We start from the raw sequence: 27,730 nt of genomic DNA, 5'->3' as shown, positions 1-27,730 counted from the left end.
CATTTTTATTTATATAGATGGGGCCCACTAACCATATTATTCATAATCCAATACTTCATGTAATTCTTGTTCTCGCCTACCCAGCACTTCTGTATTTTAAAAATTACCAGAATCATCACCTCCTAGTTTAACTGTCTTTACATTTGTAGTTAATTTATAACTGTGAAGGAGATATCTCCCTAAATAAATAAGCCATGCCACCTCTATGTGAAGAGAAGGTACACCTGGTTACTTCCCCAAGGACAAATGAGAGCAAGAAGTCAAGTCAGGTTGAGGGCTTGGTGAGTGGGCAAAGTTATCAACATCACTATTTTGAAAGAAGCACAAGCTGTTCCAAGCCCAAAAGGAAAACATGTAATTGTACACAGACTTGGAAAAGGAGGATTTGGCAGCCAATACTGATACCCTCTAGACACTTGATGCATCAGACATTGGAGGATCATTAGCAACAGGTTTTAGTTCAGGAGTACAGCAAAGGAAGACATTCCTCCCCAGGACTTTATGGGAATATCGGAAATACATGATGTGGCCCATTGCGACAAAGGACACAGAAATAAGGACAAGCAATCCAAAGGCTTCTGGGTTAGGGGCCAGGATGACCATGATGAAATGCATCAGATCGAGAAGGTAATTCATGGAGTTTTGGACCCCATTGATGATTCCTCTTTCCGATTCAATCACATTTTCCTGGATCAGCTGAGTGACTGTCAGGTCAAATGACCACAGGCCTGTAAAAGGAAAAGGAAAGCAAAAGCTGTTGGATTCCAGATGGGGAACATGGAAGACACAATATCTCTCTCACTTTCAAAAAGACTTCACATTTTTAAAAAAGGTCTCAAAAGGCCCCTTCCACACAGCTGAATAAAATCCCACATTTTCTGCTTTGAACTGGAATATAAGGCAGCGTGGACACAGATAACAAAGGGCCCTTCCACACAGCCCTATATCCCAGAATATCAAGGCAGAAAATCCCACAACATCTGCTTTGAACTGAGTTATCTGAGTCCACACTGAGATAATGTGGGATTTTCTGCCTTGATATTCTGGGATATAGGGCTGTGTAGAAGGGCTGAAAAATACAATATCTTTTTCTCCCCAACTAGTGATAGTGAAACTCCTCTTAGGGCCATCCCACCTATAATCCAGAATATCAAGGCAGAAAATCCCACAATATCTGCTTTGAACTGGGCGATCCGTGTCCACGCTGCCATACATTCCAGTTCAAAGCAGAAAATGTGGGATTTTATTCAAGCTGTGTGATAATGGCCCTACTTTGCTAAAAGGTTTCTCCTCCACGTATAATACATGTACTTAAGGATAGGTCTACACTGTCCTATCTCCCAGGATCTGCTCTGAACCAGATTATATGGGTCTATACTGCCTGATAATCTGGGACAATCAGATAACATAAAATCAGAACCTGGGATATAGGGCCGTCTAAATCCAGACTTTGTCACTCATCTCTCGAAATATCCTTAGACTACCTGTTACTTTCCTGTTTGTCTCATGTTTATTAGGAAACAAGCCCCACGCTCTTAAATGGGTCTTACACCCAAGGAAGGTGTAGGATTGATATCCAAATTCAGGATAATTATGAATGAATGAAACATATTAAGAAACCTAATTGCAGACCATGAAATTTAGAGACAGCTGCAACATGACCATTCTCTTAACAAGGGATTTACAATCTATGGTTAATATTAACAGTACTGATATACAGTTGGTGCTAGACAATTCAAAGTGAAAGTCAGGATAATGTGGAGGTTTTGTTTTGTTTTTCCTTGTTTTGCAAAAGACTATGTCTTGGATTCAGAATTTTTATTCTACCAGTAGAAAAGCATTTGTTTTTGCCAATTCATACCTCTTTCTGCAACTCACAGAATCATGTCACACAGAATCAAGGTTTTTTTTTTCTTGGGGAGACATCCAGGATTGCAATGGGAGGGAAATAAATAAATATAGGTCCCTTCTACGCTGCCATATAAAATCCAAATTATCTGCTTTGAACTGGATTATATGGCAGTGTATTATTATTATTATTATTATTATTATTATTATTAAACTTTATTTGTACCCCGCTAGCATCTCCCAAAGGACTCGATGTGGCTTACAGAGGCCAAGGCCTCAACACAACAACAACGTAACAATAACAATACAGTTCAAAGCAAATTAAAAACATAAAGCCATAACAAAAACATTACACCATTACGCAATAAAAACCAAGGCTGGGCCAATGATGGGTACAGGTTAAAAAGTGCTGGGTGTGACAGATGGTATGTTGGATTTCTGGGCAAGTGCAGTGTGCAGACTCATATAATCCAGTTCAAAACAGATAATGCAGAATAATTCTTTGATAATCTGGATTATATGGCAGTGTAGAAGGGGCCATAGCCTCCATCCAATAAAAAAAATCCTAAGAAATCTAAAACCTCTTCCAGTTGGAAGTTGCATTCCATGAGAGGCTTTTGCTGGATCCAATCCTATATATAAATCAGTCAATAGGCACACACACACACACAGAGAGAAATATATATCTGTAGATATGTAGATGTAAGGAGGGAATGCTAAATAGCTACTTTGGCATTACCAATTTTATATCAGATGAGGTTAGTAGTATTTTGTACTACTTTTGGACTACAGTTTTCTGTACACATTCACCACTGAACCCAATTTATATTCAGGTGAGGTTAGTAGTATTTGGGACTGCAGGAGTGTGCTACTATAGGTTTAGCAATGAGATATTCAGCTAACACTCCACTTCCCTTTTCTGACAAGAGTGACAATGATCTCCACTTGTTGCGGAACTTTTAACTCCATGCCCAATAAGACTGCTGGAGTTGAGAGTCCAAGGACATCTGGGGAGTCAAGACTGAGAACTTCTATCAATGTACGATGTAAGGAAAATAATCTACAAATATGCTTCTTCAGACAAGAAAAGGCATGAACTTACCAACTCTTGCAGCAATGATGCCTGCAAACAGAAGGCTAACAGAGATAAGAGGCACAGAGTCAGGAGCCAGCCCTGGATCAGAGGTAGACCCATTGACCAAAGGCGACATTGCAGTTGTAAAGGGGATTTCAAAGAGATTGCCTTCAGGCGCCATCGTAGGCAATGGATTGCTTTCAAACAATCTAGCTCTGATGTCAGTAAATGGGGAAACTGTCAAGTCCAAAGGACTGCCGGGCATGAACACAGAGACCACGCACAAGACCAGCGACGCAAGCTGTGCCACTCCGGAGATGATGCCTGTGCGTACCAGTCCACACTTGCGACGCAGCCAGGTGAAGGCCACTGTGCCCAGGATTCCTGCAATGGCAGACGCCCCCATCAAGAGGCTGAGTGTGGAGCCACTTATCCCCTGCATGTACGCATAGCCCGTTGTAATGCAGTCAAAGCCCAGGACTGTCATGTACAGGAAGGCCAGGCCCATGCCTGCAAGGAACACAGGCTGGTTGTAGTAGGAGACCCATCCATCGCGGAAGGTGCTGAAAGGCTCAGCCATTCGAGAAAGGCAGCTGACCTCTTCCTCTGGGTTGGGTGACACAATGGCCTCCTCCTTTTCTCCAATGAGCTGGGCACCTTCGGTGGGCTTTGGCTCACCATCTGAAGAAAGAGGCAGGGGTTAAATATTGTCAGTCTTTGTTCTTGCTGCTGTTGTGTGCTTTCAAGGCCCCTTCCACACAGCTGTATAAAATCCACACTGAACTAGATTCTATGCAGTGTGGAGTCAGATAATCCAGTTCAAAGCAGATCTTGTGGATTATCTGCCTTGATATTCTGGATTATATGGCTATGTGGAAGGGCTCGCTTCATTTCTGATCTCTGACAGCCCTCAGATAAACCCATCACAGGGCTTGCTTGACAGAATTTGATCCACCACAGATATGATGAAATGCACTTTATTTATTGTGAAGCCCACTAATGTCAGAAGCATAGTTAGAATCCAGCAGAACCTAATTGGTCAGGTACTTTCTTTCAGAGTGCAGAAAGGCTACTGATTTAACTACAGTTCCCAGGACTTTGCCATGTTGGCGACCAAGTTCTGAGAGTTGTAGTCGAAAAATTGGAATTTCCCAAAGCTTTTCTTTCAATTTAATTACATTTCAATTGCATTTCAATGTACATTAAGTACATTTCAGTTGTATTTCAATGTACATTAATTACATTTCTTAGAATTCGGCTGTGGCTGGGATGTTTTAACGTGGCTGTATTGTAGTTATTGCCGTACTTTATTGAGTATTTTACTTAAATTGAGCTGGGGCTTTTATCTTTGTAAGTATTGTTTTATGTTAATTGATATTGTTATAAATTTTGATGTAATTTACTTGTATTTTATGTATTTATGGTACTATTAGGTGCTGTTCTGTAAGCTGCCCATATCCCTTCTGGGAGATGGTGGCGGGATACAAATGAAGTTGCTGTTGTTGTACTATTATTATTATACTAACACAACAACACAGTATGTCACAGCAAACAAGATATATATGCTGGATTTTGTATCACAAAATCACGTCGAACACTTCCCAAGCATCTAGGACTACGTGATGTATTTTTGAATGATGTGTGCAGATCCAAGTAAGGTGGCCTTTTGTTGTTGACAGATCGATTATTATTATTATTATTATTATTATTATTATTATTATTATTATTATTACTATTAGAAACACAACAATATTAGTACACAGCAAACAAGATCACTATGCTGGTTGTTGTATTGGATCACACGTTGGACACTTCCAAAGTGTCCAGAACTATGTGATGTATTGGCGAAAAATGTATGCAGTTCCCAATAGGGTGGCCTTTTGCAGCTGACAGATGGTAATTGTGATTATTATTACTATCGGGTTGTTGTAGGTTTTTTTGGCTATATGGTCATGCTCTAGAACAGGGATCCACAAACTTTTTAAACAGAGGGCCAGGTCACAGTCCCTCAAACTGTTTGAGGGCCGGATTATAATTTGAAAAAAGCATGAATGAATTCCTATGCACACTGCACATATCTTATTTGTAGTGGAAAAAAACACTTAAAAACAATACAATAATTAAAATGAAGAACAATTTTAACAAGTGTAAACTTATCAGTATTTCAATGGGAAGTGCGGGTCTGATTTTGGCTGATGAGATAGGATTGTTGTTGTTGTTGTGTATTTTCAAGTCGTTTCAGACTTAGGTTGACCCTGAGCGAGGACCGGGTAAATGACCTTGGAGGGCCGTATCTGGCCCCCTGCTCTAGAACATGGTTATATAGCCCGAAAAAACATACAACAACCCAGTGATTCCAGCCAGGAAAGCCTTCGACAATACATTATTATTATTATTATTATTATTATTATTATTATTATTATTATGTCAATACAAACATCTGGCTAAAACCAGAGAATGCTGGTTCCTAAAATGTTTTGTGTGGATTTTTTTTTAACTAGGTACAGCTATGCTGCAGATGTTATGCAGTTTGAGACTCCTTTGATTCAATGCTATGAAATGCTGGAATTTGTAGTTTGGTGAGGCATCAGCATTCTTTCATAGAGAAGGCTAAAGATCTTGTAAAACTACAGCTCCCAGGATTGCATAGCATTGAGCCATAGCAGTTAAAGTGGTGTGAAACTGCATTTACACTGCAATTCTACACTGCAGAATTAATGCAATTTGACACCACTTTAACTGCTATGTCAGTCCTATTTATAACCAGGAAAAGCTCAATGTTTGTCTCTGTTTTACTGTGAGAAGTCTTAGAATCACAGCAGGCATCATTGCCAAGGCTTGTATTCAATACAGTTTGGCAAAGAACAAGAGCAATTTTCAAATAAACGTCCTTCCATTTCTGGAAGTCCCTCTTCTGTTTGCAGAAGGTGAGCTTTCTGCAAATAGAGACTGGAATGTTTTCAGCACTGTATCTGCCTCCATGCAAACTCTAAAAGGGAGCTTCCCAATGCCAGCTCTCCACCCCTTCTGTTTGCAAGAGCCACGAGTGGCCTGCTTTATGAGCAGAGTTTTGTTTATGGTTCTCTTGCTATAATCCAAAATGTATGCACGGAAAAATAACTAAACCCTCCGGTCCTCAGAATGCATACAACGTTAACAGTTTATGGAATATGCAGCATTTTAAATGGCAACTGGAAGAGGAGAAATCATAAGAGTGATGACTCCGCACTTGAATGAATAAAGCAAGCAAGAGTAATTGGAAACTCACAGACCTTGAAAACAGAGCTAACATTTCTGGAATAATTATATGTGGGAGGGGAGTGAACAGGTCTGCCATTCTATACATACTATTGAGCTCTTACTTGTATACATGCATAAGGTTGTGCTATAGATCATTTGTTGTCTGTCAAATAAATTATTTACAATATTGGTACCTTTCTGTACATTCAGTTGTTTCAGTTCTGATTCCTCAGTCTTTGAACTGGCTTTGTGAGCCAAAGCAGGAGTTTTTTGGTAAACTTTCCATAGTAGCATATATTCTAAACACATGGAGACCAAGTTCCAGCCAGAAATGAATCCACATCCAATCACCGGGGAGCCAAAAGTCATGATCTGCCCAACAGCCATTGGGGCCAAGATGTTGGTCAACTGGTCAATTCTTCGTATTGTAGCATTCATGTCTATATGGCAGCATGTGAGAATATAACATTCACAATATGATCATCGAGAAAACCCACATTTACGCAAACACAGAGCCGGTCCTCTTAAAAGAACTTGAAATACTGTATAACTTGATTAAACCCACAATTAATATGAGTATTAAGAGTTCTTTGTTAATTTCCTTGGGACCTTCCAGACAGGCCCTATATCCCAGAATCTGACCCCAGGTTTTCCGCTTTAAATTGGATTATATGAGTCCGCACTGCCAGATAATCTGGGATAAACCAAAAAACCTGGGATCAGATCCTGGGATATAGGGTCTGTCTGGAAAGGCCCCTTAATTACAAAATATATTTGTGGCCAAAGTGCTCAAGAAGCTACTCTACCTATATCATCTCCATATTATTATTATTATTATTATTATTATTATTATTATTATCTTTATTTGTACCCCGCTAGCATCTCCCGAAGGACTCGATGCAGCTTACAAAGGCCTCAAAACACAACATAACAATACACAACCTAAAGCAAATTAAAAACAGTTAAAGCAATATTAAACAACAAGCAGTAAAACAATACACCAGGACACAAAAAAACTGGGCCGGCCCAGAGTAATGGGTACAGATTAAAAGTGCTGATGTGACAGGTGATATGTAAGGATTATAGGGTAAGTGCAGTGTGCTAGCAATCTTAATTTCTAATAAAGTGCTTCTGGAACTTGTTGTTGGAGTTTTCCTATTCTGGAAAGCCACATCGGAAGAGCCAGGTCTTCAAGTTCTTTCTAAATACTGCCAACGTAGGGGCCTGTCTAAGATCTTTGGGGAGGGTGTTCCAGAGTCGGGGGGCCACCACAGAAAAGGCCCTGTCCTTAATGTAAGGAATATATGATCCTCCAGATGTTGTTGTATTGTAACCCCCATCGGTCCTAATTTGCGCTGACAATTATAAGGGATGATGAGAGCTGCAATCCAATAATATCCCAAGGTCCACAAGCAGTCCATCCCTATACTAATGGGTGGCGATATAGTTCATTCCTCTTATTAAAAGGTACACTAACATAAACTCATTTTACCTAGTAGAAATATTATGATCCTTAAGCACTGCCCTTACACTATAAATAAACTGTTCATAACAAGGCAGGTGACAAAGAATTGATTAAAAGTACAAATTACTAAAAAGTTTGTCTGACTAACCTTGACAGCAAAATAAATAAATAACGAAGAACTAAAGAATATAATCACGACTATAGGGCTACCTGCATGTACTGGGATCTTACAGCATCTTTAGAGACTAAACCGAGAGAATGAAGTTAGTGGCATAAGCATTTGTAAAGGAAACTGGAGGAGAAGGCTAAAGGCCTTGAAAACCGATATCTGCCACATTTCCATAGCATGGAGCCATGGGAGTAGGTAATTCTATAGTGTCAGTCAACTTCCCTACAAAACCTATCAACTTTTAGTCTCTAAGGTGATACAAAATCTTTTTCCATACTGATACTCCAAATTAACATGGCCATGTCTTTGGCCACATCTGCACTGCCATTTAATCCGGTTTTTATATCCAGATGATCTGCTTTCACCTGGATTATATGGCATGGTAGACTCATATAATTCAGTTCAAAACATATAATCTGGTTTTAGAAACTGGATCATATAGCAGTGGAGTTCCAGCTTTTGAATCTTTCCTCTATGACTACTTGGTAATCCAGATTCCATATTTTACTCTCAATAGAAACAGACCAAAGAAGTAGAAACGTGTCTGAAGTGCCCTTTATAACCGGATTGCTGATTTATGATGCCTGCTATCTAAGAAAAACCCTGCTGGTTTCTGTTCACTAAAATCCAAGCACACAGTAGGCCCTTCCAGTCAGGCGCTATATATAAGGATCTGATTCCAGTTTTTTTATCCCAGATTATCTGGGCAGTGTGGACTCATATAATCCAGTTTAAAGCAGAAAACCTGGGGTCGGATCCTGGGATATAGGGCCTGTCTGCAAGGACCCAGAGTGAAACATCTTAAGGTAGACAAAAGTCAATATACTTCACCTGCCAATTTGCTTCTGTTTTCACCAGCAACGACGACAACCCAGTCTCTTTGTATAGTAATTCCAGTGGCTGTGCTGGCCAGATTTGCAGTATTTGCGATTGTGATGACCAGAATATAGCACAAAGTCTGTGGAGACAGAATGAAATTTCCACAAATAAAGAAAGAGAAAACAACAACAATCACCAACATTGTGTCACAGTAGATCTTAGTACTTAACAAAGGGGTTGCCACAATGAGAAAACTGATGTTTAAAATATATATATATAACAATCCCACTGCTTTAAAAGGTTTTGAAGATTTGTGTACTTACAAGAAGCCACCCTTGATACATCGTGAGAAGATCAGCTTTATAAATGAAGACAACCATCAATAGGATTCCACACAAAATGACAGACACATTTTGCACAATTAAGGACGTCTGGGCCACTGTTTTAGACAAAAGATAAAGGGAGACGGATTACACTTGAGGCTGTGTCAACACTGATAACAGGAAATATGCAGACATGTTATGCACAACATCCCTTGTCCAGACCACATCTGACCAAGAATGAAACCCAAAGTGAATTCCAGTTTCCACTTCTGGTTTTGGACAGGGATTTCAAAAATCTTTTTGTATGTTTCAAGGCATTGGGGTTGTGAGGAAGAGTAAATCCTTGCTCCAGAAGCAGCAGTTTGTTGTCCTTTGGTTTTTCAGTCCCCAAAAAGACCTCATCCAGATTATTAAAGAATCGTTTTGGGGGAAAATATTTTAAAATACTTTTAAAGTCTGAGGTTTTGAGAAACTTGAGAAAGCTTCATAATTGATCCATCCCTGCACTAGTTGCTACAATTGAAAAGTCCACTTCTATGCATGTCTACTGAGCAATAAGTCCAATGAAAGTTTTGGCCTACAACTCCCAGAAATCCTGGCCATTTTACCAGCTGTTAAGAGTTGAAGGCCACAACATCTGGGGACCCATAGGTTGAGTCGTTGGTGAGTAGATACAGGACTCCAGCCTAAGTTACTTGGCCAATTAATCATTACAGTCTCCCCCCATTTTCTCCAATAAGAAGAAAAAGTTGGCAACGAAATGGATTGTACTGTACTTTGGCATTCCTAGAGAACCCCAGCTGTCATTCAAGGAAACACAGTTCATATGTGATTTTCTTCAAAAACTTGGGACAGAGGGCGAAAGAAAGAAGTATGAACGAAACTAATGTGGCATCTATAACAGTGATGCTCTTATTGTGTGTTCCTCATTTACAAATGATATGGTCAATCAGATGGCACATTTCAGAGCAGTGATTCCCAATTTTTCATTCTCCTGGGCTTCAATTCCCAGATGCCCCAGCTAGCTTGACCAAAACATCTGAATGACCAAAGTTGGGAAATCACTGCTATATACAAAACCTGATTGACCACAGCATTTTAATGAAGAATATACAATAAGAATTGAGATAAAATCCTTAGTCTAAAGGGATACTGGCTGATGTACCCTGTCAGCTAAAAAAAAATACTTCTTTGTAAAAGACTAGCCTTCAAAGAGAAACAAGAAATATGTGTCCATCCAATTTGCTGCCTCTTCATATTTAAGATGCGGTGTTTCAAAAATGCTAACGCTACAATCAAAGAGGAAACACCCAGCTTGAGTTGATGAAGTTCACTGCTTGTGGAACTAATTATTTAAAATTACCTTTAAGTACGTCATATAATTACATTACACGTAAAGTGCAATGTCCAACAGACAAAATACATATATTTAAGCGTACCTGCTGTCACTACTAAAGTTACTGAGATGTGGTGTCCTCGTTCCACATATTTTACAAGTACTATTTTAAAGCTGTAACTCTAGCTAGCTACACCTAGCCTTGGAGTCAATTCAACTGAACTCAGTCACAGTGTAAACACACAACTAGATCAGGCAATTAGGGGCAATTACTTTTGTAACAATTTTTAAAGAGACACTCCCATATCTACTCAGAAATGAGTGCCAATGACTTCCTGGGTACTTACTCACAGGGAATCATGCATAGGATTGCAGCTAAAATGTGTGCCCCCCACTTGTTGCTCAACTTTAACTCCTAACAACCTTAGAAAGCACTGCCAAAAAGTTTAGGGCAATGGAGCTTGTAGCAATTGTGTGTATATCTATCGATTTATCTCAGGCCTGGAACAATACATGTTTGCCATATAGTTATGATGGCAGGAAGCCTTGATGAGACCTTGACTAGGGTAGCCATGTGTATTTCAGGAACATTCCCAGATCTTATCTGGAGTGGTTTCCATGGATTTATCCAGTAGCTGCAGTCTTAGGGCCCAAAACACGGGACCTCTCTGGGTTTTACTGGAGGCATCCAAACGATGCTTCTGATAAAAGCGAATTAATGTGGTGTAAACCAAGGTTTCCCTGGTTTATTCTGTATGAATTAAAAACCTCATTAGATCCGGAGCTTTATCAAAGATCCAGGTCTAATGAGGCACTGGGCTTGTGGGGACTGACTCTGAGTTCCTACAGCCATCTCGCTTCTTCAAGTTTGAAAAGCCCAGAGGAGCAGGATCCCCCTCCATCCAAGCCTCAAATTTAGCCCCTTACTGAAAAAGGTCCCTGGCAGCCATGAAGCCTCTCCTCGCATCAGACTGAGGGGAGGAAATGACATGGGAGGAGGCGGCGGTGGTGTGCAGAAGGATTTTCCTCCTCACCCCTCCCATCTCCTCAGGTGTTATTTTCTCCCCTTGAGTCCCCTTTGGGAGAGATAAATTAGGGTATAAATAAATAAATAAATAAATAAATAATAATCAGTACAACGCAAGGAGAGGTTTCATGGCTGCCAAGAACCTTTTCAAGTAAGTTTTACGGGGTAAATTGGGGGGGTTCAGGGTGGCTTCATGCAATCCCAATTTCATTTGGGATAGCATGTAGCCACCCCAGGAAGGAAATCCCGGGGTTGTGGAAGGGGGTGGGGACTAGCACTCACGGTGAAGCAGGTTACTTTAATCCATTTCGGCAAAGGTTTTAGGTATGTCTGGAAGGGCCCTTAGATCACCCTTAAGCAATGCAGATGTCCTCTAGTAAATCTATACAATATTACTGACCTTTGAGCCTGGGGTTCTTGTCTACCCAGTCTCCGATTATGGCTCCCAGAAGAAGAACTGATCCTGCCACGACCAAGCCATAAACAGCAGTCAAGAGCAAACTGTTTCCATATAGTTCAATGAGGAAGACAGACACTGCGAAATGCCACATACGATCTCCCTGGAAGGAAACAGTTCATTTCAAGATACACAGGCTGTATATAGAATCATAGAATCATAGAGTTGGAAGAGACCTCGTGGGCCATCCAGTCCAACCCCCTGCCAAGAAATGTTGCACCAACAATGTTGTCTCTATGCCAAGGAGTACGGTTTGGACAAGATGCCATTATGCTAAGCTTACTTCCTCCAAATGGGTCTCCGTCTTTTTATTTACTGTCTCCACTACTTTTGTGTTTTGTTTTTGTTCTTGGGGCCCAATCCACACCACTCTCCCAGCAGAGAGAGCTGAGTGAGGAAGAATTTGCTCTTTTCCTCCCTTGAAACTATTCACATGCTTTGAATGGAAAGAGGAACTAGTAGCAACAAAAAAGAGGATGATAAACACAGAACCATGTCCATGTTATTCCAGAAGTCCGCAATGGGCCACCCTTTGGAGATACTCTGGCACCCAGTAATAGGAGCCCCTTGGCATGTGGCCTGCTGCTCACTCTGAACACATCTTGTCTATTTATTTATTTATTATTTCCTGTAGTTGTATACCACCCTTCTCAGCCCTCAGGCGACTCAGAGCGGTTTACAATGGCAACGATTCGGTGTCCAAAAACACCATAAAACATTTAAAAACATTATCCCAAAGACAAATTTTCATATATAATGCCCATTCATCTACCATAGAACACTGAGGAAGGTCAACAGATGGAGTTTGTACCACAAATAATTTTCAGTCTAATGATCATCATAAGCAAACCCGCACTAACAAGATGCCTAACACTGACCTGCGCTCCAAAGGCTGCACTCTCTGATTAGCAGCATGCCCTTTCAACCACAGCATTGCTTATGCTAGACCAGTGGTTCTCAACCTGTGGGTTCCCAGATGTCTTGACCTTCCACTTCCAGAAATCCTAACAGCTGGCAAACTGGCTGGGATTTCTGGGAGTTGTAGGCCAAAATACCTGGGGACTCACAGGTTGAGAACCACTGGGCTAGATACAGATTTTGGAAAAGTTACTTCTGGGATTTTGGAACCTTTAGCCCCAAAAGGAAAAGTTCCCCAGCTCTGATCAGAGTAAGCATATGTATGGATATGTTTCATAGCTTGAATGTTAAGCATACTCATCGGAAAGTGATTTGCAAAGAATACAATGGTGCCTGCTTTGCAGGTGTAAGTTTGCACTACATGTGTGGCAACTTATAAAATATGCAATGTCACCACATATTTTAAGCAAAAGTCATTGTCAATTACTTACACACTCATTGTAATTCCCAGTCTAAATGGCATGGAGAAAGAATTGACTTCCTGCTGATCTTCCACAACAGAATAGTACTGGTTATAAACTTCTCCTGTCAACTATCTGGTTGATGAAATGACTGTTTTTGCAAAAAGCCTTTAAGCATGAAGGCTCTTATAGGGAGGGATTCATTGACAAAATATGATGTAGTATCATCATAATCACCAGTAGATTCCCCAGACATTTTGAGATCAGTGGTCCAAAAAGCTTATCCATGCTTTGGTATGGAGTCATGCATTTGTCATGTTGGCTGAATGTCTCTGCTGGAAATCTTCAGTTTCAGACTTACTTTTTTTCATAAGCATCTTGTAAGTTGTAAGTTGTATAATTGTATTTTAATGTATTTTTGCACTATTGTATTATGATGTTTACTGTGGTTTATCTTATTGTATTTTAATCCTATGCTGTTAGCCGGCCTGAGTCCCTCTTCGGAGGTCGAGAAGACCGGGTTATAAGAGCTCGAAATAAATAAATAAATTGTGGTAATCGACATGGTTAGTCTTGCTGATCCTGTTTTATATTATTTTTACAGGCAAGAGATTTTTTTTAGTGGCAATGTTCTGCATATATGCTCACTTACAGTCATCTAAATAAGGCCACATGTAAGACTTCATGTTATGGGTAAATTGCTGCAGTATTCTTCTCAGTTGGGTCATCTCACACCCCACAGTATACATAAATGTCTTTCAAGTCCTCTCTCAACCTGCCCTCCTCCTCACACAAACATACTGTATTGAAAAAGTATCCTATCTCTAAGTTAATGCATTCCATTATAATCCACAATGACATCCTCTTCATAGGGTGGTTCTTTACATTTCTCATGCCGGTTCCTTTGGCTGGAGTCCCATTCTGGAGTCTCCTCTATCTACACAGCACTTAAAGCTCACCGAGGAAGGTGTGGTCCTAGAAACTGTGCCTGACATGAACTCTATTTCAATTTCTGTTTACTTATAAACTAATCCATCCCATAAGCGTTGGGAGAGTCACTGGCTGAAGTCGTGGAAAATTTTGATATGACCCCAGAAATTCTGATAGCATGCTGAGTCTGATTAGAAAAGGTGCTGAGGGATCAAATATGGCTGTAATTATTTCACTGTCATTCAAAATAAGTATACAGAAATGCGAACTGTGGATATCAGAACAGAACTATGATCCCACCACTGAAAATACACACAGTTTTCTCATCTGCCAGTTAACAAGAGACCAGCTATCACATGTTAAGTGTCTGAAAAGAGATATAGATAGAAGGAAATCGGCAGCCTAGTATCAATTCAGCATTTAAAAACTATAAAATCTTTTAATAGAGCATGTGAATGCATTGAAGGACAGCTTCACAGACAGCATTTTAGTGTTCACTTAAAACTGTCCCTTTCAAAGTGTACACTGGACAAGATAAACTGTGGGTGCAACAGACAATACATCACACATAAACACTTGATGTAGAACAACACTATCCTTAATTGAAAAACACTTTGCTGGTAATGTGAATTCTGGATTTGCATTTGCATGATGAAATGGCCTAAATAAATAAATTTCCCTTTTAATTTGTCTAGGCCCATTCTAGAATCTTGGTCCTAACATTATGCATGAAGAATATAGAGATGGATTATTTTGAATGTATATGTGTTATTTTGATAATTTTATGCTTATGTTGTTTACTCTGTATGTTTTTGGTGTTTATAATTGGAAACCTCCCTGAGTTCCCTTGGAGAGATAGAGCAGTATATAAAGAAAGATTATTATTACTATTATTATTTCCTCGAAGTCCAGGAAAGTAGTAATATGTGTTCATATTAATATTAATATGTGAACTTTGTGTTCACATATTAATGTGCCTCTAAAAATCAATGTCAGTCAAGGACATTTTCAGGAATCCCATGAAGACAACAGCAGAAACATTAAATTTCAGATTAAACACTGAGTGGGTTGACAACTCACAATCTAACATTAAGCACAGCATTTCCATGCTTGACACCTTGACTCCTAATTGATCACCAAAGGGAAGGCATGTTGTCCTATACATCCACAACATGTGCATCACTCATCCTATGAAGTTGGATGTGTATTGTTCCCTCCTTCCCTCCCAGCCTCATCCTTTAAACATACAAACTGGTACTGTATGGAGAAATTACCAAGCATATAATATGTTTCTTAGACTGTTTGTTTTCCAATAGAAAGCACAACGTAAGATTGTTGTGGGAGTCAAAAATAGCTATTAGTAAACTAAATCTGGGGGTTATTCATATAGTTTACACCTGCATCCGAACAGAATTCACATTACCAGCAAAGTGTTTTTCAATTAAGGATAGTGTTGTTCTACATCAAGTGTTTATGTCTGATGTATTGTCTGTTGCACCCACAGTTTATCTTGTCCAGTGTACACTTTGAAAGGGACAGTTTTAAGTGAACACTAAAATGCTGTCTGTGAAGCTGTCCTTCATTTTACGGACACACCACCATGCTAAGCAAGTTCTACTTTACGAGCAAGCTCCAACAAAATCAATGGAATATAATGCTGTTTTTCATTGATACTGCAATGATAGCCTTTAACAGATAGTCCATCAAGGAACATTGACCTTAATCGTTTTCACTAATCCTCACAAGCTGGAGCCAACTGCGCACCTTCTGCTCCAGATAGTTTTTAGCTGGCACTGATCTCACTCACAACATCAGTCATTTAATGCTGGTGTTGGGAAGTAACTTGAGTTTGAGAGTCGGACTAGGATCACAGGAGGCCAGAGTTCAAATCCCCTTTTGGCCATGGAAACCCACTTAGTGACCCTGGGCATGTTATCCTTTCTCAGCTTTAAGGAAAAGCAAGGGTAAACCCTTCTGAACAAATGTTGCCAAGAAAATCCCATGATCAGGTCACCTCAGCATCACCATATGACATTGAAATGTCATCTGTAGTGCATACCAGTGTGGCATAGTTTTGGGCAGTAACTCTAGAGTTCATGGTTTGAAACTCTGCTCAGCCATGAAAATTGACTGAGTAACCTTGGGAAAGTCACACATTTTCAGTTTCCGAGGGAAATGGCAAAAACCCTCTGGACAAATCTATTCAAGATAACCCCATGATGCGTTTACCTTAGAGTCACTATAAGTCAGAAACAACTTGAAGGCCCCACACAACAAATGATTCACTTTACTCAGAACTCTATTCCTATTCTGTCCTCTGTTGTGAAACAAAATCTACTTTTTATTCTTCCAGCCCTTCAGTTTTATAGTCAATTGTGAATCCAGAGTTTTATAGTCAATTGTGAGTCCATTATAATGACTATGTGAAAGAAATCTTTAAAATGCTACTTTCTTTTAATGAGCCAAAGCACAATCTTATAACCTACATATGAGATGCACACATCAAGGACAAATGTAGATGCACACCTAGAGGACTGGTCACCGGCATAGACAATCATGCTAGATTTGAATGAGAGGTTGCCAGTCCAATTAGGTGAAGAACTAAACCAAATCTTTCTCTTTCCTCCCACCTCATAGCCTTTTCTCTTTCTCAGTCCCCCTTCCCACATAAGGCATTGAGGAGAGAACAAATTAACTGAACTTGATCACTTTTAGATGTCTACTGAGGTTAGAGTATAGTAGGACATAGGAAAGAAAGCTAGGTTCATCAGCTGCTCATCCCTGAGCTACAGGTCTCTTCTACACTGCCAGAAAATCCAGGTTATCAAAGCATAAAATCCACATTATCGGATTTGAACTGAATTTATTTTTTGTCTACACTGCCACGTAATCCACTTCAAAGCACATAATGTGGATTTTATATGACTGTGTAGAAGGGGCCTAAGTCAAACCAATCAGCCATTTTTGGCTACACCCTTATAGTCCATAATATCAGGTCCTCTGTTCACAATGTGACATACTGGAGAAGAGCAGAGTGGGGACATTAACCAACTGATTCCCAAACAGGAGAAGAACAGATCTCTATCAATCACAGCAACTGCTACCTGGTAAATTAGAACTGAGGAACTTTCACAATCTCTATATACAAAATGAAGGAATACATAGGGTTCATGAACTAGTCACAAATGTGTAACTCTGGATCAGAGCTTTCCAAAGTGTGTGTTACGACGTGTTAGTGTGTTGGCCGCGATGTTTAGGTGCGCCACGTGGATTTAGTGAAAAACCCCTGAATCTATCTGAAATAGCCAATAAATCATATTTTCAAAAATATAAATGAAAGATTTTCATGTTGTATGCTCCATTTCTTCCAGAGTGGGTCTTAAAGTGGCTCCCCAAAACAATCAATTTTAATATATTCCCAATAAAAATTTAAATAATTAAAACCACGTAAAACAATATAAAATGTTTAAAATACATAATGCTTTACTTGGGGCTCAAAATATAACGCAACATGCTAAGCAAGCCCTAAAGAATTTATCTAAACTTCAGGCATTTTAATCCTGATTCTACTAATATGTAGAGTTGCCAATATGATCAAAGACTCCAAGAATGTTCTGCAAGTAACTTTAGGGATTACGCCTTATTATGGCACTGAATGGAAGTAAGACCGCCAAAGCTATATACTTTCACATTTGCAGAAGCATTAAACCAGCATTAGAAATCCCAAGCACAGCGTGGTACCACTGCAACCTGCATGTTTTGCTAAAGGGATATTTACATTTACATTTATTAGTACTGGAATTTTCATCTTTTTTCTATGATTTTTATTTTATGTATTTTATGGCCCGGTGGTTCCCAACCTGTGGTCCATGGACAACCAGTGGTCCACAAGAAGTAAAATATGATCCGTGGCCTCACTGTTACTACACCATTGAAACAAGAGTGACTAGTCTCATGAAACCTTCTTATAGTGCCAAGGTTTATTAAATATGGTTTTCTGTGGGTGATCAGATGATGACTACTGGATGGCATATGTTCTGTATCAGAAAATAGAGCTGAGGTGATCTATCCAATGCAGTTTTCTGAATCAGCACCCTAAATAACCAAACAGAATCTAAAGTTGACCAGAAACCGATTCGTAGCTTTTTTGATACTAATCTTGGAGAATGGCCCTTGGTCAAAGTAGTCCCTGGTCAATCAAAGGTTGGGAACTACTAATTTATGTATTTTAACTATGCTGTAACCTGCCTCAAGTCATTAGAAAAGGGGGTAACCAATATAATTCTTATTATTATCATCATCATTACCACCACCACCAGGCTGGAATATAATTTAGTAAATTATATTGCGTCACAGTTTACAAGCATCATGATTTGTGACTAGAGCGGGAGCTAATAGTATAGTGAAACTGCTCCAGGTTTTAATCCAAAATGTAAAGTATGCTGGCCCATTTATCCAAAAAGTTCAGCACCTTCAATAGCTCCTTTAATGTTTGGACTAAAATCTACAGCGCCTTAGTCACTGCTTCATCTCATGAACATCCAGCTACAACTGGGTGACAAGATATCTTAACTCATGGCTCTCTTCTTAAACATCTTGATGAATCATGCAATAACAATATGATTATATGCAACACATTATAATAAAAGCCTTCAGGTGTAGGTATAAAGTACTTACCCAAGTGGACAGGGCATGTCCAAGGTACAGGAGGAATTTTGCTGATGTGAAGTAACTCACACAGGATCCTAAGAAAAAAGTATGAGAGAACTGATGTAGATAACTCAAGCATATTTTGCAGGCTGTTGAACACTTTTCTTTGCGCATCAGCACACTGGTTAACCTTGTATGATTGGCGTCGCTTTACACTTCAAAATAATAAACATAAAAGCTAATACAGGCAGTCCCTGAGATACAAACGTTCAACTTACAAAAGACTCATAGTTACAAATGGGGGTGAAACAACAGGAAGTGAGAGAAATCTACTCCTAAGAAGGGAAATACACTTCTGAAAGAGCTATCATGGGGAAAAGGTTTCTCCACTGAAGCTTTATCACCAATCCTGGTTTACACAACAAGTCAATTTTTTCAAAATTCTCACAGGGACAGAAAGTGAGGTGAAATCTTCTGAACAGAAGCACAGACAGCAAAACAACCACCACAGGGGTGTTCACACTTCCCAATGCTATCCAAAGTTTGTGTGTGTGTGTGTCAGGAGCGACTTGAGAAACTGCAAGTTGCTTCTCATGTGAGATAATTGGCCGTCTGTAAGGACATTGCCCAGGGGATGCCTGGATGTTTTGATGTTTTACCATCCTTGTGGGAGGCTTCCCTCATGTCCCTGCTCATCCGCGCTCTCCCCGGATTCGAACCTGCGACCTGTCGGTCTTCAGTCCTACCGGCACAGTGGTTTAACTCACTGCACCACCAGAGGCTCCTTATCCAAAGCTAATATATTATATACACATTTGGCTAGACTTAAAATGTATCTTTTCCGACTCGCAAACATATTAACGTAAGAAGAAACCTACATAACCTATCTTGTTTGTAACTTGGGGCTTACCTATATACATTTATTTCATACTGACATAGCATCACAACTGTGTGGCTTTTCAAATAACATTTTTATTTGGAAAAAAATATATCCCTGCCTGTTTCAACAATGGCTTTTACTAAAAGCCGCAGCCTTCCCCAACTTGGCGCCATTTCCCTTCAGCTGGACCGAACTACAGGGTGAGGCAGCATAAGTTCCTTTTCTAAAATGCACGCCATTCAGTTGGTTGAAGACATAGCGCTAGTGGTCTCGTTCGAGAGGCGGGAGTATAAAGTTTTGTCCTGGCACAGTTCAGTCGCCATCATGTGTTGGAACAGTGAGGAGTGTGCTTTTGCTGTTGAGGCCTACTTTTCAAGCGGATTTGGAGTGGCTGGCCTGCTCTCCAGATTTGGCCCCTTGTGATTTTTTCCTATGGTTTTTTTTTTTATTTTTTTGAAATCCCATGTTTATGTGAATCATCCAAGGACCCTACAAGATTTGAAGACCAACATCCAGGAAGAAAATACCAACATAACGCCTGCTATGCTGGCAAGAGTCATGGCAAACGGCAGAAATCGGTTTACTCAGTGTATAGAGAATGGAAATTGGGGGACGTCACCTACCTAATTTGATCTTCAAAACTACGTAAAACAAAACTTTAGGTATGTGCCTACATTATAAAAAAAATTCTGATTCATACAATGGGTTTTATTAAGTTTTGAAATAAGGAAGTTATGCTGCCTCACCCTGTACAAGCCACATTATCCATATCCAGCACAACTACGGAATAGAAGGGAGTTGTAGCCCAGCACATGTGAAAATGGACAGATTAAGGAGTTTGAAAGCGTTTTTCAAATAATTGGCTTTCTGCTGAGTATTTCATGCCACAAACTCTGCTACCCACAGCTTCAATCCCATTTCTAACTTCAAAGATATCTCAAGGCCCTTCTAGAATATCAAGGCAGAAAATACCATAATATGTGCTTTGAACTGGGTTATCTGAGTCCACACTGCCATATATTCCAGTTCAAGGCAGAAAATGTGGCATTTTATATAGCCATGTGGAAGGGGCCTCTGTATCAGATATCCTGCATACGCTACATGGGAGATACAGCCGTCCAGACCATATACAGCTGAGTTGGGACTGATAACAGGAAACAGCCGAGCTTTATCCTACATGCTGTTTCATGGAGAAAGCTAAACGAAATTCCAATAGTAGTTTTTAACATAAACCCTTGGCTACTAATCCACACTAGTTCTCTCACAAAGATGTGTCGGTCCTTTTCAAAAACAAATGAAAAATACTTGAAGTTACACCACATAGTTTTGAACTTGCAGGGCTCTTCTAAGAGTGGCAAGACGATGGAGTGATTGCTGTGTTACTCTGCAGACTTTTCATCTACTGTATCTCTGACCTGTTGCCCAGCATACCCTTTGTGTGTTCGGAAACACCTTTTCCTATAGTAGGAATGTAGTCTGCATATACATCACGCAGCTACCTACCTCACCATTACAAAATACATACGTTCCTCAAAAACCTATACTTTTAAGGCAAGGAGACTCTCTAGGGTTCCACTGCACATTGAATGCTTTCTCACCTTTCGGGTGGGAGGAGAAGATGGCCAAGGATACTCAAGCAAAGCAAAGTATAAGAATTCACTCTTTACCACAGATCAGTGGTTCTCAACCTGTGGGTCCCTAAATGTTTTGACCTTCAACTCCCAGAAACCCTAACAGCTGGTAAACTGGCTGGGATTTCTGGGAGTTGTAGGCCAAAACACCTGGGGACCCACAGGTTGAGAACCACTGCTATAGATCAATCACCTCTTATCCCAAAAGCTCCAAAATTCAATAGTTCACAAAGGGACAGCAACGCCTTTGCTTTCCAGTAGTTCAGTGAACACAAACTTTGCTTCACGCACAAAATGATTGGAAGCAGCAGAGTCCAACCTTTGGTCCTCCAGGTATTTTGGATTTCAGCTCCCAGAACTCCTGGCCATTGGACAAGCTGGCCAGGGCATCTGGGAGTTGGAGTCCCAAATACCTGGAAGACCAAAGTTGGGCATCGCAGATGTAAAATAGTGGGTTTAAAATTACCTTCAGGCTAAGGGTATAAAGTATCTACTGAACGTCAATTGATTTTGTGCTTATATGTGGGATACCTTGTTATGCTATGGCAGTGGTTCTCAACCTGTGGGTCCCCAGGTGTTTTGGTCTACAACTCACAGAAATCCCAGCCAGTTTACCAGCTGTTAGGATTTCTGGGAGTTCAAGGCCAAAACATCTGGGGACCCACAGGTTGCAAACCACTGTGCTACAGAATCATGGTAGTTGCTGCGGGCTTTCCAATCAATTTCTATCTACAGCAGTGGTTCTCAACCTGGGGTCCCCAGATGTTTTTGGCCTTCAACGCCCAGAAATCCTAACAGCTGGTAAACTGGCTGGGATTTCTGGGAGTTGTAGGCCAGAAACATCTGGGGTCCCCTGGTTGAGAACCACTGATCTACAGCAATCTTAGTAAGGGGTTTCTCTTAGCAAGAGCTGTTCACAGGTTTTGCTCTCATCTTCCTCTGAGGCTGAGAGTGTGAGTCACCAAAGGATACCCAGAGAGTTTCCATCGGTGAATGGTCTCTAGAGTCCAATGTTCAAACAAATACACTATGTGGGTTCATTGTGCATATACAAATATGGAAAAATGTGGAAAGTACCAAATCTCAGAGACATATGGCCCCAAGCATTTCAAATATATAAAGGCAAATAACACACTTACAAGAATGTACTATTCATACAAATGCTTTAAGCTAATATTTCCCAAACTTTGGTCTTCCAGATATTTTGGACTTCAGCTCCAGGATTCCTGACTGTTGGAGAATCTGAATAGACTTTCTGGGAGCCGAAGTCCAAAACAGTGGTACAACCAAAGTTTGGGAATCACTTCTTTAAACAATCGACTTCAAGATACAAAAGACTGAAAATTACATTTGAGCACAGGAGGACTCTGAAAGAATGATCAACTCAGGGTGTGTCTACACCAGTGTTTCTCAACCTTCTTAATACCATGGCCTCTTAATGGAGTTTCTCATGTTGTGGTGACCCTCAACCATAACATTATTTTCATTGTTTTGTCGAAGGTTTTCAAGCCAGAATTACTGGATTGTTGGAGGTTTTTTCGGGCTATATGGCCATGTTCTAGAGTCAGGAGAGAATGCCTCTAGAACATGGCCATATAGCCTGAAAAAAACTACAACAACCCATTATTTTCATTGCTACTTCATAACTGTAATTTTGCTACTGTTAGGAATCGTAATGTCAATATCTGATATCCAGGATGTATTTTCATTTATTGGACCAAATTTGGCACAAATAGCCGATACACCCAAATTGGAATAGTGGTGGAGTTGGGCAATTTTGTCATTTGGGAGGTTGTAGGATTTATAGTTCACCTACAATAAAAGAGCATTCTGAACCCAACGAACAATAGAATTGAGCCAAACTTCCCACACAGAACCCCCATGATGAACAGAAAACATTGGAAGGGTTTGGTGGGCATTGACCTTGAGTTTTGGAGTTGTAGTTCACCTACATCCAGAGAGCACTGTGGACTCAACGATGGATCAGGACCAAATTTGACACAAATACTCAATATGCCCAGATGTGAACACTGGTGGAGTTTGGGGGAAAATAGATATTGACATTTGGAAGTTGTAGTTGCTGGGATTTATAGTTCGTCTACAGTCAAAGAGCATTCTGAACCCCACCAACTATAGAATTGGGCCAAACTTCCCACACAGAGCCCCCACGACCAACAGAAAATACTGTGTTTTCTGATGGTTCTTTGGTGACCCTTTTGACACCCCCTCATGACCCCAGGTTGAGAAACACTGGTCTACACTGTAGAAAGAAAGCAGTTCAAGGCCCTTTAACTCTCATGGCTCAATGCTACAGAATCACTGGAGTTGTAGTTTGCCGAGACAATTGTACACTACCCTGTCAAACTACAACTCCTGTGATTCCATTGCATTGAGCTGTAGCCAAAGTACAGTATGGATGCACTCCTTGAAAGACCCCTTGGCAAGTAGAAAAGACAACATACTAATTTATTATTTATTTATTTAAAACATTTGTATCCCGATCTTCTCTACCTCTGTAGAGGGGCTCAGGCCGGCTAACAGAGAGGATTCAATGCGAACAATACAATCTAAAACATCGTACATCAACAATAAATTAAAATACATAAAAGCCAGTTCGTCAAGATAAAATCGTGTCCCACTCAGTCCGCATATGGGGTCGATAACTTTAGTCAATTGCCAGTCTCCGCCATCATTCTGGGAATGCCTCGTTCCATAGCCAGGATTTCGCTAGCTTCCTGAAGGTCAGGAGGGAAGAAACAGATCTGATCTCAATCAGGAGAGAGTTCCATAGCCGGGGGGCCACCACAGAAAAGACCCTGTCTCTCATCCCCACCAGACGCGATTGCGAGGGTGGTGGGACCGAGAGCAGAGCCCCTCCAGAAGATCTAGTTCACTAATATCATAACCCCTGTGCCGGCAGGACTGAAGACTGACAGGTCGCAGTTTCGAATCCAGGGAGACCGTGGATGAGCTCCCTCTATCAGCTCCAGCTCCTCATGCGGGGACATGAGAGAAGCCTCCCCAAAAGGATGATAAAACATCAAAACATCTGAGCGTCCCCTGGGCAATGTCCTCGCAGACGGCCAATTCTCTCACACCAGAAGCAACTTGCAGTTTCTCAAGTCGCTTCTGACATGACCAAAAAACTAATATCATGATGGGTTGTTGTAGGTTTTTTCGGGCTATATGGCCATGTTCTAGAGCAGGGGTCCTCAAACTAAGGCCCGGGGGCCGGATGCGGCCCCCCAAGGTCATTTACCCGGCCCTCGCTCAGGGTCAACCTAAGTCTGAAAATACTTAAAAGCACACAACAACAACAACAATCCTATCTCATCGGCCAAAAACAGGCCCACATTTCCCATTGAAATACTAATAAGTTTATATTTATTAACATTGTTCCTCATTTTAATTATTGTATTGTGTATAAGTGTTTTTTGTACTACAAATAAGATATGTGCAGCGTGCATAGGAATTCATTCATGTTTTTTTTTTTCAAATTATAATCCGGCCCTCCAACAGTTTGAGGGACTGTGACCTGGCCCTCTGTTTAAAAAGTTTGAGGACCCCTGTTCTAGAGCCATTCTCTTCTGACGTTTCGCCTGCATCTATGGCAAGCATCCTCAGAGGTAGTGAGGTCTGTTAGAACTAAAAAAGCGAGTTTATATATCTGTGGCATGACCAGGGTGGGGCAAAGAACACTTGTCTGCTGGAGCTTGGTGGGAATCTTTCAACTGACCACCTTGATTAGACTACTGCAACGCTCTCTACGTGGGGTTGCCTTTGAAGACTGCCCGGAAGCTGCAGCAAGTCCAACGCGCGGCAGCCAAATTACTAACGGGGGCTGGGTACAGGGAGCACACCACTCCGCTGTTACGCCAGCTCCACTGGCTGCCAATTAGTTTCTGAGCACAATTCAAAGTGCTGGTGTTGACCTATAAAGCCCTAAACGACTCCGGCCCTGTTTACCTCTCCGAACATATTCTCCCCTACAAACCATCAAGATTATTAAGATCATCTGCCGATTTGCTACCGGGCTCAATTCAAAGTGCTGGTGTTGGCCTATAAAGCCCTAAACGGTTCTGGCCCAAGTTACCTATCCGAACGTATCTCTGCCTATCAGCCCGCCAGGACCCTAAGATCTTCTGGGGAGGCCCTGCTCTCTATCCCGCCTGCTTCACAGGTGCGGCTGACGGGGACGAGAGACAGGGCCTTTTCTGTGGTGGCCCCCCGGCTGTGGAACGCCCTTCCTATGGAGGTAAGATCAGCCCCCTCGCTAATGGTGCTCCGAAGAAGATTAAAAACTTGGATGTTTGAACGGGCATTCGGTTAAACAGTGCAATCAATGTGATGATTACAGGAATGGAAATTTAGACGACGGATTGGATCACGACTCTAGTTATGAGATGCATTGTGTTGTCTATTGTTGTGTCAATATTGTATATTATGCTTTTATGGTTTTAAATTGTATATCGTTGATTGATTCTTATCCTTGTTGTAAACCGCGTTGAGTCGCCTGTCGGGCTGAGAAACTGCGGTATACAAGTAAAGTAAAGTAAATAAATAAATCTGGAGAGGCCCTGTTCTCGGTCCCACCGGCCTCGCAAGCGCGCCTGGTGGGGACGAGGGACAGGGCCTTCTCGGTGGTGGCCCCGCGACTCTGAAACTCTCTCCCTCTGGGGGCCAGAACCGCCCCATCCATCCTAACATTTAGGAAACGGGTGAAGACGTGGCTGTGGAGTCAGGCCTTCGATGAATGAGACAACACCATAGGGCCCTAGATGGAAGTTGAGGTAGATCCATCTTAATAGGACGACTGACCACTGTAGTTTTATATATAGTGTTTTTAACGCTGTTTTTGTAATTGTGATAGATGATATTTTAATGAGTGTATATGTTTTTTATGGCTGGAAACCGGGCTGAGTCCCTCAATGAGGTTGAGAAGCTCGGTATAGAAAACTGCGAAATAAATAAATAAATATTGATTAGCATTTGATGGCCTGGCAGTGCCTGGGGCAATCTTTTGTTATGATAATGATTACGCTGAAATATTGAAGCAAGGAGGGTGATGTGTTTCTCCCTCAATGTCAAGCAGAGCTGAGCCAAAGCTGGAACCCAAATCTGAGGAGGAAACCCAAAGCAAGACTCACCGCAGCATCCTTGGCCACTTCTTTGGTGCTGTGCTGCTCCCCGAGCCATGGTTGATGCTCAGCTGGCAATGGAAGGAGGGAAGCCAAGGAGAGGTTCAGTCTTGCTTGCTTGCTTGCTTTCTCTGTCTCACTCCTTCAAGAGCAGCAACCCAGAAGAGCGTGTTGGTCTTTCCAAACTTAGCTAGCACTGTAGCTGAAGTCGGAAAGGGATGGCCTTATGCGCCCAAGGGGGGCGAGGACCCGCGCTTGTTTCGGGGGGGAAAGAGCCCCTGGAGGAGCCCACCGCTTTCCTGGGGCCTCTGCTTCTCCGCCTTGAAGCCAAGGTTGACCTCTTCCCTTGCGTCCCTTCCTTCTCCTTTTATCCCCAGGCTGGGCTGGACAAGAAGGTGGAGGAGATGCCTGGGTCGCCTATCAGCGCCGGTTTGATCTGCATAGCCCCGCCCGGCTGCCGGAGAGACGCAAGCGGGCCGAGTGGAAAACACCCCGGAGGAGGAGGAGAGGAGGAGGAGAGCCACAGAGGGAGAGAGGCTGCTGCTGCAAGTCCGGGCAGGCTGGAGCCCGGGCAGGCTGTGGGGGGGCCTTTTATAAGCCTGGCCAGGCTGGACGGAATCTCCTCCCCCTCTCCATCCAGTGTGGCCCTTGGAAACAACACCCCGAAGAAGAGCTCAGCCTCCCTCTTCTTCCTCCCTCCTCCTGCCTTCTTTGCCCAACCAAACCGGATCTCAAGCTGCCCTCCAGGGCCAAGGAGCATCCCCAGGGCCCCTCTCCAATACAGCTTCCCAAACTTTGGGGGGTTGGGTGGTTTCCCAGCTGTGTGGCCCACTCCTAGCAGTATTTTCTCTTTATTTATCTATCGTGTCAATTGTAATGGAAAAGAAATTTCCTTTTTTTTGTTTTAAAGTAATGGATAAAAAGTTAAGGGGGAAAAAATTAGACAAAATAGGGGATTGGATAAAGGAAGGAATGAAGAAGGAAACGATTTTGGAAGAATTTAGAGCAGCGTTTCTCAACCTTCCTAATGCCGCGGCCCCTTAATACAGTTCCTCATGTTGTGGTGACCCCCAAATATAACATTATTATAACTTTATTTGTACCCCGCTAGCATCTCCCAAGGGATTCGATGTGGCTTACAACAGGCCGGAGCCCAACACAATACAACAATACAATACATAGCAAATAAACAGTTAAAGCAGAAAACAATAACAAAGCAGTACAACAGGACATTATTAAAAACTGAGCCGGCCGGAGTAGGGTACAGGATTAAAAAGTGCTGAAGTGTCGGAGGGATATGGGATTATAATATAAGTGCAGTGTGCGGTGAGGGTGATCTTGAGCATTACCTTACTGGCATGAGAAATAAGGGCCACTGTATTTATTTACAGTATTTATATTCCGCCCTTCTCACCTCGCGGGG

General features: G+C 41.4%; 1 protein-coding gene across 1 annotated transcript; it reads right to left on the bottom strand.

The window, feature by feature from the left end:
• On the bottom strand, nt 1–26,400 carry SLC40A1 (solute carrier family 40 member 1). The gene is made up of 8 exons (XM_060780417.2): nt 26,317–26,400; nt 18,686–18,753; nt 11,703–11,862; nt 8,940–9,055; nt 8,629–8,755; nt 6,358–6,603; nt 2,951–3,604; nt 1–728 (listed from the first exon to the last, which is right to left on the bottom strand). The coding sequence occupies exons 1-8, from the start codon at nt 26,363–26,365 to the stop codon at nt 409–411; spliced, it is 1,740 nt and encodes a 579-aa protein (XP_060636400.2). The 5' UTR covers nt 26,366–26,400; the 3' UTR covers nt 1–408.
• Between the last annotated feature and the right edge of the window lie 1,330 nt (nt 26,401–27,730).

Source organism: Anolis sagrei, chromosome 1, assembly GCF_037176765.1.
Source record: "Anolis sagrei isolate rAnoSag1 chromosome 1, rAnoSag1.mat, whole genome shotgun sequence".
NCBI classification, from domain to species: Eukaryota; Metazoa; Chordata; class Lepidosauria; order Squamata; family Dactyloidae; genus Anolis; species Anolis sagrei.
Note: the sequence above shows the minus strand (reverse complement) of the source record. Positions and strands in the feature narration are given on the sequence as shown.

Coding starts and splice junctions, on each gene's coding strand:
- SLC40A1 (XM_060780417.2), bottom strand. CDS start 26,365: ATGGCTCGGGGAGCAGCACAGCACCAAAGAAGTGGCCAAGGATGCTGC. Junction 18,754..26,316: donor AAGTGGCCAAGGATGCTGCG/GTGAGTCTTGCT, acceptor CTTTTTTCTTAG/GATCCTGTGTGAGTTACTTC. Junction 9,056..11,702: donor CAAGAACCCCAGGCTCAAAG/GTCAGTAATATT, acceptor TGTCTAAAACAG/TGGCCCAGACGTCCTTAATT.